Source organism: Eumetopias jubatus, unplaced genomic scaffold (assembly GCF_037043125.1).
Source record: "Eumetopias jubatus isolate StellerSeaLion01/CBP00866 unplaced genomic scaffold, mEumJub1_p1.0 scaffold_12, whole genome shotgun sequence".
Classification (NCBI taxonomy): domain Eukaryota; kingdom Metazoa; phylum Chordata; class Mammalia; order Carnivora; family Otariidae; genus Eumetopias; species Eumetopias jubatus.
In genome coordinates this window covers 40,921,492-40,932,956 of record NW_028274818.1, presented here as the reverse complement: position 1 = coordinate 40,932,956, position 11,465 = coordinate 40,921,492, and the positions used below count along the sequence as shown (strand labels likewise).

The following is an 11,465-nucleotide window of genomic DNA, read 5'->3' as shown; positions in this document are numbered from 1 at the left end:
GCTGTGGTCTCCACTACCTGCCCACCACTCGGCACAGTGCTCAGAACATGAAGGTGTACTCAGGGACTGTACACACGAGTGACGAATGTCAGAGCCCAGGCTGCTTGGGTGTATGCGGCGATGGCGTTTATGAACAGAGGGGACAGCTCCCGCACTCAGCTCCCCTCACACCGCTGCCTGAGTTCATGGGGACTAGCTTCTAATCTCGGCTCAGAAGGTGAAAAAACAGACACGGGACACAAACTTAATTTATAAATCAGTTTATTTACAGACTTTATTTTTTCTTAAAGTACATTTCAGTTAACAAATCTATTTACACAGGTATACATGGGAATTCATCCCAGTTATTTTACAGATCATACTTACAAACCACACCCCAAGTCTTCTGTGCAAAGCTGCACTGGATGTGACTATTGGCTGAAAATGGCCTGATGAGCAGGCTATTTACACATACACAGTAAACGGGTTTGTTTTTCATGTCTGCACAGTACAGTACACACACGGAGGCCAGGCCTCCCAGAGAACGCTTTGCAATGTGTTTACCAAGAAGGCTTTGCAAAGTCCGGAAGGAAAAGCTATTAAACATAGGTTAATTAAAATGACAGTACCTCCTTTACATCAGTTTACATTGTTTTCTTCACATTTTTATAATACAAAGATATTTTATTGAATTGCTGCACAACCAGTTCAAGATGATTTGTAAACATGTAAATTCCTACAATTTGCATTGAACATCATTGTAGTTTCTATCATTTGCTCTTTGAATTAATGTTTTCTTCACTAGTATTCTTAAGGTAGTAAAAGAAGATGTAAGTTTGAACTTCTTGCAGAAAAGTTAAGAGTCTCCAATGCTGTGTGAGGACACACTTGATTCAAGTATTGCAAAAAGCTAAGGCCACTTTTTTCAAGACAAGAAAGTGAACAAAATTGTTTTTATCAATAGGCCACAACACTCTTATGAGCAATGAAATCTCTTTTGAAAGGTAATTTCTCAGAGACCTGTAGTCACAGAAGGAATCTTCTTTTCTTTTGGGTAAAAGAAAAACCAATTACCTTCCTTATTAACTACTTTTGAGCTCTTCCCACTTTTCCCTAGAATAAAAATTCCTGTTTAGACCTGAAGAGGGAATCTATACCCTGTACTTGGTTAACCCAGAGTTCAGTACCCTGGATAGCACAAATTATTTTGGACTCAGAACTAAATCTGAAGCCTCTATGTTGGTTTACTACTAAATTCTGATAGTGCTATTCTAAAAGATATTACTGCTGATGCAAAGATCTTTTTCTTAGAGGAATTATGAAGAGTGAAAGAGGATGGGAGTGTAGGGGGAAGGAACAAAGATTAGAAAGAGGGAATATTTAGATTCTTGGTTAAGAGGCAGAGCTTGATTAAAAAGATCCCAATATGGAACGAGTGGCTGGGTATCCATAGTCTCTGGTCCTAATGCTAACAATAAATACCTTTTCAATTATATCCAATAGTTAAAATTATAAGAAATCTGCTAATTCTAGATTCCTCTGTTTTCTGCTACCAAACTATGGACAACCATTTCTAACAAGGAGTAAGACGGACCGATGGCTGCCTCTCATCTGGAGCCTGGGATTCTGAAGACAGGGGAGACAGCGGGAGCACGTGAGGGGGGCCAACACACGGTCCCAGCCGTATCCTCACCACGGAACCCCAAGTCCCGATAGCTGACTCCACACACTTAACCTTTTTTTTTTCCTTTTCTGGAATCATAATGTCATAAAGAGTAAAGATTAATTTTCTTATTAAAAATTGACTTAGGTCCAAATAATGAGAATGTAGAAAAACAACCTATATTCCTATTATATTATTTTTATATTCACTTATAAAAAATTTATAGCAGCTGTAAAGTTTCAGTATCATAAGGACAATGTAATCCTACAAACAGCCAAAAGGCGTAGATAAGATGTTTTTCTGTCTTTCAAATAACACAAACTAAAAAGAAAGGCCTTTGCTTTTCCTTGGCCAACGTGAAAACAATATCTCCACACTACTGGTTAATAACCCCAAGAAACCCTAGCTTCCCTTAGTCCATCTGCTCATTATGGCTACAAGACTAGAGCTCAACAGCAAGAGCCCAGAAGAAATGCTGGCGATACATCAATCTGCGCATTTCCCGAGACCCAATCACCACATTTCAGTGCTTTCCTTATTTGTCAAGAGCTATCATACCAGTCATTGTGCAAAATGCAAATATTCCAATGATTATTTCGATAAGTTTCTCATAATGACAAGATGAAACCAAGGAGGAATGGAAGTGTGCATAGTGAAACATCTGAGACGCAAAGGCAGATTGGGAGGAAAGATGCAGAAATGAACGAACGTGCACACTTAAAAGATTATACCATCTTTGGGGTTTTTCTAACGTATTTTGAAGCTATAACATTCCAGGATATTTGTAAATATGAATCCAGTGGATGTCTTAAATCATGCTTCTAATCAGGACCTTCAGTATTAAGGCATTTACATTCACGCCTAAGACTGTCCACATTCTTCTAGATTACTTGAAGAAGAACAGGACTGATAAAGAGAAACCAGTCAGGAAGGCAGGGTACTGAGGTCCCAGAGAGCATCACGTATGCTCTAATGTAGCAGCTGGAGTCTATATATATATTTTCAGGTACAGGTAATAGTTGTGAGAAGCAATGCTGCAAGAGAGGCAGAACTGAATTATACAGTGTCTTGAAATCCTCTGATTCCATTCCTGCTACTGCAGGAGATCTTGGAAAAGCTTATCTTCTTTTCACTGAATTAAACTGCCTTCTTCGATATGTGTATGGGTTTGTTAAAACCGGAGATTTCCTGTGCAAAGACTATGAACCACAGAAGCTTCAAGACAGAGGTTTAACTTTTACAAGAAGAATCTTTCACTTCTGAATAGGGACACACATTTTCAACTTAATAATTTATCTCGGAATAAATTAAAAAACGTTCCATAGCGCAAAACAAGCACACGAACAATAGACAGTATCTTTTTGTCTTTGGTGCACACACTCATTTCCTAAATCATTCAAGTAACAGCGTCTCTGACTTCTTGGGGAGAGATGGGAGTTGAGAGTTTGAAGGCCAAAATGAATTATTTCCACTTTTGCCATGCCTGGATGCCTGAGATGGTCCTGAGGATCTGTGATTCTAGGAGCAGCTGGCAGAGGTTCAGAAGGAGTGAGAAAAGTGCAGGGAGAGAAGAAGGGGTAGAAGAACCAGCCCTGCATCAGTCCTTTGAGCCCAGTCTTCAGTGGGGGCATTCTTTGTTTTCATGCCCACACAGAGAAAACTAAAAATAATGCAAAGGTTTAAAATTCTTTAGATGGTGCTCAGAAAGCAAGGCTACCATTGATTTCTGTTAACTCGACAGTCCACTTGGTGCTGCTCAACTGCAATAATGGAAGAAAATGGTCTTCAAAAAGAAATGAAATGAATTCCAGAATGTGAAATAGGCACACGTTATTAGACTTGCCTATTTAGAAGTGGTTAGGGGTTTAATACTGTTTAGAGACTATAATGTCCACTTATGACTTTCATGGTGTAGACCAGGATTACTTTTTAAAAGTGGTAGGACGCAGAATTCTATATACCTCTCCTGCCTGACTTCAGACTCAAGGAAGTGATAGCCTCATCTAAGCTAAGAGGTAAGTCTGGTGTTTTCAGCCCGTATCTGAGACCCAGTAGGGGTGTTAACCAGAGGTGTAGGATTATACTGTGTGTCAACATCAGGAGTGCAACCCTGCCCACCGAAAGTCACCAGCTAATCCAGTGGGCAGTCTCTAAAGGCAAGGGCTGCCATACCAGATATACCGCATTGTCCCATGAACTCCAAACCAGTAGTCTTTAAGGAAAGGTAGCAAGTCCAGAAGCGCTCTTGCTATGATGGAGATGGGGTGTGTATCAGGAGGCAGAAAGGCCCAGGACTCATGTTAGCACTCAGCGTTCGGTTTATTTGCAAGATGTCACACAAGTAGCATTCTCCCCTGTTTCTCACTGATCTGATTCAGAACATCAATAGTATCTCTGATCAAGGTCTCAAAGATCCCGTCAGCTAGCTGCATCTTCACACACAATTCATCCTCATCATAGTTCACCCACTGTGCCTCCTCTTCGTGGAGCTCCTGGACCTAGAATTTAGAGAACAGAAAGCTTAGAAAATTACTGTCACACAAAAGCTAGAAAATTAATTGTATTGATATATTATATATTATTATAGACATATTATATTCTCAACCATTTCCCATGAGAATACAGCCCAAGGAAATTAGAAAAAAAGGTAGTTTATATGATATCAATACCCCTTTGAAGGTACAAGAAGTTTGAAAAGACTCAACTGCTGAATAAAAGTGTCTTCAAAACTGTCAAAATGGAATTTGATAATATTCCAGGATTTTATACATATTAAGGTTTACAAGTATATTGTTGTCTATGACAATATAAGGGAATGTGTATAAGGATTTAAGGGGGCGAGAAGCATGTAAATTATTAGATATATGGATTTACAATTATAAAATGCCTATATCCAAAGAAAACACTGAATGTGATTCTAGAGTATTATAAATAAATGAATAAAGTTTAATATTCATTAGGGTATTCTTTATTTTATTTTTAAAGATTTTATTTACTTAGTTGTCAGAGAGAGAGAGAGCACAAACAGGGGCAGAGGCAGAGGGAGAAGCAGGCTCCCCACTGAGCAGGGAACCTGATGCAGGGCTCGATCCCAGGATCCTGGGATCATGACCTGAACCGAAGGCAGACGCTTAACTGACTGAGCCAAACAGGCGCCCTTGCTTAAGTTTATTTTAAAAATCATTTATGCGAGGTCCCTGGGTGGCTCAGTTCGTGGACTGACTCTTGACTTTGGCTTGGGTCATGATCTCGGAGTTGTAGGACTGAGCCACATGGCAGGCTCTGCGCTCAGCAGGGGGTCTGCCTGGGATTCTCTCAACTTCTCTCTCTGTCCCCTGCTCTTTCTCTCCAAAATAAATAAATCTTCAAAAAAAATCAGTTATGCAATACTTGCTCTTTTTTTTTTTTTTTAACTTGAAGCATAGCTGACACACAAGGTTATATTACTTTCAGGTGCACAACGTAGTGATTCGGCAACTCCATATGGTACGCTGTGCATGCCGTGATCAGTGTAGTTACCATCTGTCACCATACACTGTTATTTTTTTTTTTTAAAGATTTTATTTATTTGACAGAGAGAGACACAGTGGGAGAGGGAACACAAGCAGGGAGAGAGGGAGAGGGAGAAGCAGGCTTCCCGCCGAACAGGGAGCCCGATATGGGGCTCAATCCCAGGACCCCGGGATCATGACCTGAGCTGAAGGCAGACGCTTAATGACTGTGCCACCCAGGTGCCCCACCATACACCATTATTATAATACTAATTACATTTTAGGGTTTGGGGACTCCTACAGTAAACCAAAACTAATCAAATTAGAACTGTCTAATTATTTACAATTATAAAATGCATATATCCAAAGAAAATACTGAATGTGATTCTAGAGTATTATAAATAAATGAAGTTTAATATTCATTATTTTTAAAATGTATTATTCCTTAAGTTTATTTATTTGTCCAAGATTTTTTGCTTGTTTATAGTTTTTAAAGACTACCCATAAAAGAAACATATGGGACATAGAGTACACAATGAGACTGTGTGCGGCATGGAGGCCAGGTGGAGAAAGTGGATTGTAAACCCTGATCTAGTGAGAAATTCAGTGAAGTCAACTGCAGTGATGGGGGTCTCTAACCAGAAGTCTAAGTTGGCGAAAAGGCCATGGGACCACAGACACCTGGCTTGCACTGATCATAGTTTCATCTCGAAAAAGGTTGAGGAAGCAAGGACGGGAACTTGTATTCTGCTTCCTGTTATAGGCAAATGAGAAGGCTCTTGGGAGAGCGAGCCTGTCGCCCTGGAGTTTGAGAGCACGAGAAGGAAGGACAGCCCAACAGGTGCCCCTGGCCAGGGCTGACAAATATACGACACAGTGGCTGCCACGTTCCTTCTCTTGGAGGAGGGTGTTTGAAGGATTTGCAAATTATCCATTTCCTTTGTTCCCTAATTTATGCTCCATGAACAGATATGCCACCAAAAAGGGCTCCATGGCCAAATAAGTTTTAGAATACTCCTTCTGCGAGGTTCACATTGTACATTAGCTTATTAAAAAGAAGTCCGCCAGTAAAGAACCTTGTTTAATTCAGAGTTTCTTATATTTATTTGATCAAAGAATCATTCTGTACGGCTGTGTAAGAAATATTATTAACCTACCAAGGGACTGGTGTTCCTCTCATGAAGGATGCTGTAAGCAACAGCCTAATGCAACACTTCTCAAACTGTTGTTGAGGGAGAACCATGTTCTGGGAAAGCTAACAGGGGTGTCCCTACAAAAGCTTTCTTATCTCCCATAAATTTTGTCCAAACAAACTTGCACAGCTTTCCTTTTTATAGGTTTTCTCAACCTTTAATATTAAATCTTTTCTTTGAGCAATTTCTTCCTCAGTGACAAAATTTAGGAAGCATGGTCCTGATGAAATCGTTTGTGGCCTAGAATATATGTTCGGGACATGACGCGCTATTTTAGCACACAGACGATGGGCCCCCACAGTGCCCTTGTCAGATTTAGCAAAAGCTTTGCTCCTCTTTAGAGCAAGAACCACTTCACTCTCAGCTGGTGAGGACCAACATCATGCTTTCCATTTTGCTTTGGCCATCCAAAAGCCCAAAGCCCAACTCAGAACTTCAACTATGGCAACCAAGGGGTCTCACAGCCTGCAGATCTGCCTCCATTTTTTTCCTTCTGGCTTTTGGAGTCTATTCTATTTTATTACACATTTCTCTTGCTCCTACACATGTATTATGCATGTATGGTAAGTTAATATATATTACATAAGTTAATTGACATTAAAAAGTCAGTCTAATAATAACTTCATTTGCTTTTATTTTCACAGGGTATGAGGCTGGTTTTAGAAAAGAGAAATGTGGGAAATAAAACGTGGCCAGATTTCAGCAAGCACATGGCAGGGTCTTGCACCATATCCTTGCAAACAAGATGGGGAAATAGAAACAGGCCAGTTAAATGGATTTGTGCTTTTTTGATTAAAGGACAACACAACCACCAACCTGCAAGGAAGTTTCCGCCTAAAAGACTCAGGAGCTTTTTCCTCTGTGCTCCCAATCTACTTGCTCATATTTCATTATTTGGCAAAACTGTACTCTATGTATCTGTTTTCCTACTAGGCTGTGAGTGCCTCAAGATTTTTCCTTTTATTTTAAATTTCCCAGCGACAAGGACAGTGCAAATAGAATGTGTTAAATAAATATCTGGCATGTGGATTTTTTAGTGAGTGCTAAAAGGCTGTCTTTGGCTGTGTCCAGTTCATCATTTTTGGCAATGACCTGGATGAATTTTAGAGGTAACATGAGGTTGAGAAATAGAAATACCTTGGAAGAACACACTCAAAAATGTATTGGTAGCTTGGAACAAAGAGCCGAATTTAACAGAATGATGGAATAAAAGAGTAAGGTCCTCTATTTGGCCCCAAATAACGACAAAGGCACAGGTTGGGCCCCCCCATATAACGACAAAGGCACAGGTTGGGCCCCCAAAATAACGACAAAGGCACAGGTTGGGCCCCCAAAATAACGACAAAGGCACAGGTTGGGCCCCCAAAATGATTACAAAACCCCTTTGGTTTTAGGGCTTTCCTAAGTTTTTCTGAGTCTCATAAGAATGACAGTTAAAAATAAAACAAATGTGATTATAAGCTGCATTAATAGAAAAAGTGAAGAGGTTTTATGACTGTACTAATAAATCAATACATAAAATACTATATGGTTAATTCTGAGCATGGTATCTAAAGAGGGACACTGAAAAAGGTAAAGCTGAAGATGTTGAAGGAACTTAAAAACACTATCAGACAAGAGCAGAGAATACCAACATTTAACTGGGATGGAAAGACAGGTATAACATGAGAGTGGCCCCAAAGGCATGCAGGAAGAATTAAAATTGTTATGATAAAACCCCAAAGCTGTAGAAGTCAATTCTAATTAATTCCATGAAAACCCTTTTAGGCTTACTGTGAGAAAGAACTTATCCACGGTAAGTAGAAACTCAGGAGCTATCTATCTAGTACCTTCTCACACCTTAACCTGTAAAGGAGATTGAATCGTTAGCTAGGTGCTTTCACTACAGGATTTGTCATTTTAAGGGCAATTCTACCTACAAGAGAGAGATTTTCCAAGGCTACTGTGTATAAAGGATACATAAAAACTGGTCTAACGTCTTGTCATTCATTCCACATCATATACATTTTGAGAATGCATTGCTAAAAATAGCTCATCATATTCTTAGCTAACCTAAGATACAAATTCATCAATATCCTTGTGAAGTGGTAAGGGGACAGTGAATGGGAGCTGGAGCTGAAAAGATTTTTTTTTTGGCTAATGGAGGCCTGTCTAAAAAACATTCTTTGTATTTTACTCAACTCAAATAATGCCACAGACACATGTAGAGTTAGACTGATTAGGGACCTTCCTAGTCTGAGCAATGACAGCTAAATTATACATTTCCTTTCTTTTTTTAACTAGGCTCCACACCCAATGTGGAGCCCAGTGAGGGGCTGGAACTCATGACCCTGAGATCAAGACCTGAGCTGAGATCAAGAGTCGGATGTTTAACCAACTGAGCCACCCAGGCGCCCCTAAATTATATGTGTTCATATGGAGGAAGCAACTGTTTATTGTGAAATGTTCAATACAGTAGTCTATCATGTTACAAGCGCTAAGGTTCAGTTGGAGGGCACCCGCCGCGCCACTGCAGGAACACTGCTCACGTAGCCCCTCCTCACTCCTCTGCATCATCCCATTCTCTCTAGTGAATTCTTCCTATCAGCATATTTCTTTCAAGCTACAAGGACCCTACCTTGTCACCATGTCCCCCTCCATCTTTCGCTTTACAAAAAAAACACAACTCCTTTGAAATGTCTACTTTTGCTCTCACTAATCTCTTGTTCTCTCTTGAAACCTACTGAAATCCAGCATTGACCTCACACGTGCCAGGATTACTTACATTAATATTAAGATCAGTCTAGACCTCCACATTGCTCAATCCCATGGTAAATCCTCCGTTATTTTACCTGACCAATTAGCTGTAGCCCATGTAGTTCATTCCTCCCTCCTCCTGGAAACGCTTTCACCTGGCTTCCAGGACCCCACACTCTCCTGGCTTTCTTCTACTTCATTGGCTGCTCCTTTCTAGTCTCCTTTGTTGGTTCCTCCTCATCCTCTGAATGCTTGAAACACTGGAGTGTGTCAGGAATCAGTCATTGGCCCTCCTCTCTCTTGGCCTCATGGCTTTGACTGCCATCTCTGTGTCCACCACTCCCAAATTCCTATCTCCAACCTAAGTCTCTTGCCTGAGCTCCAGACTCATACATCCAATTGCCTATTCAGTATCTCCATTTGGATGTTTATCAGATACTTCAAATTTAATATGTTCAAAACAGAACTCCTGATATTCCTTCCCAACCCACTCTTCCCAGTCTTTCTCAAATCAGCAAATGGCAATTCTATCCTTCCAGTGGCTCCCACCAACCCAATGGAGTTATTCTTACTACCTTTCTTTCTCTTATATGCCGCATTCAATTTATCAGCAGTTCTGTTGTTCTATTTTGAAAATATGTCAAGAATCTGAACACTTCTCATCACCTAAATATCATCAAACTGGTTCTGGCCACTATTATCACTTGCCTGGATTATTACAATATCCTACTGGTCTCCTTGCTCCCACCTTTGCTACCATTCCTTCAGTCCATTCTCAACACAACAGCCACAGTGATCCTGTTAAAATGTACATCACAACACATCGCTCTTCTGCTCAACCGTTAAATGTCTGCCAATCTTATTCAGAGTAAGACCTATAGTCTTTACAAGGGCCTATTAGACCCTACAGGATCTGGCCCTCTGTGCACGCACGTGCGTGCATGTGCGTGCACGCGCACACACACACAGACACACACACACCCCAATACCTATGGAACATCATCTCCTACTACTATTTTTGACCCCTCACTCTGCTCCATACCCAGTGACTTTCCCCCAGTAATCAAGGCCCAATGTATCTTCCCAGAATGTTCTTCCCCTGGATAAGTGCTTGGCTCACCTTGTTTGCCCTCAGTCCTTTAAACAAATGTCATCTTCTCAGCAAGACCTTCCCTGGCCATCCTATCTAAAACTGCAACCCCAATATTCCCTTATTGGCTCTATATATTTAACTTATTTTTCTTGTGTATCTGTCTCCCTCACTAGAATGAAAGCTCCTTGCATTTTGTCTGGTTTGTTCACTAATGTATTCCCAGGGCCTAGAGTATGATACTTAGCACACAGCCGGTACATAAGAAATAACCGACTGACTGGGTTAATTTGAACTGGCCATAGGTGCTCCTGGGAGCTCAGTGGATCCTTTTTAATAATGCAGGAAATATGTGAATAATTTTCTCTAGTTCTTTAACTATTGTGAAGCATGGTATTTATGCATACACACATCAGAGTCCCTTTTCCAATTAAACTGTTTTCACATGATTTAATTCTGTACTAATAATCATCTTTTCTTTTATCACACTGGACTGTGTGGTGACGAACCAGTGTGATGAAAGAAAATATTGGAATTGGTCAGAAAATTGTACCGAAAACCTTGACAATACAGCTGACATATTATATTATCTAATATAAAAAGACGGAGCCACAACATTCTGGGAATTAAATCTACTAGTATTGTTAGGATCTTTAGGCAGAGGTGACAGTGTCTGCTTATTCTGAATCAAAGTGCTTTTATCAAGAATGCTAGATCAGGCATAGGTGGCAAATTTAAACACAGCTGAAGGGCATGTACATTTTTAATAAAAAGATGGAATTTTCACAACTCAAAAAAACCAAAAATCTTCATAGTTATATATCTCATAGCACCAAGTCAAATCTCTGACCCAAGTTCTGACGTAATTTAGACTCTGGCTGTTTGCAGACAGAGAGGGTGGGGACCAAGTAAGAAAATGATCGTAAATCAATAAAAATGATTATATTAATAATACCTAGTACTTTTGAGAGCCTCCTATATGCACTTAGGACACAGAGTAGCTCATTTGATCATTACAACAACTCTATGAGGCTGCCACGCTACAAATGGGGAGACTGAGACACAAAGAAGTAACTTACCCCAAGTCACACTGTTGTTATTAAGTGGTAGAGACAAGTTTGGAACCATACAAGAGGTCTGATCCCACAGATCTTGCTCTTAACTGCTAAGCCATATTGTCTCTTTTTACTTATTTATTTATTTATTCAAAAGATTTTATCTGACAGAGAGAGAAACAGCGAGAGAGGGAACACAAGCAGGGGGAGTGGGAGAGGGAGAAGCAGGCTTCCCGGGGAGCAGGGAGCCCGATGCGG

General features: G+C 40.2%; 1 protein-coding gene across 3 annotated transcripts in view; it reads right to left on the bottom strand.

Moving 5' to 3' along the window:
* Positions 1-244: 244 nt before the first annotated feature.
* CEP350 (centrosomal protein 350) overlaps positions 245-11,465 on the bottom strand; it is a 154,847-nt gene continuing 143,626 nt past the window's right edge. For all 3 annotated transcript variants that reach the window (XM_088017380.1, XM_028121508.2, XM_028121509.2), the window contains one exon: positions 245-4,140. In XM_088017380.1, the coding sequence (XP_087873506.1) occupies positions 3,976-4,140 (165 nt within the window). In that variant the 3' untranslated portion in view covers positions 245-3,975. The remainder of the gene's footprint in view (positions 4,141-11,465) is intronic.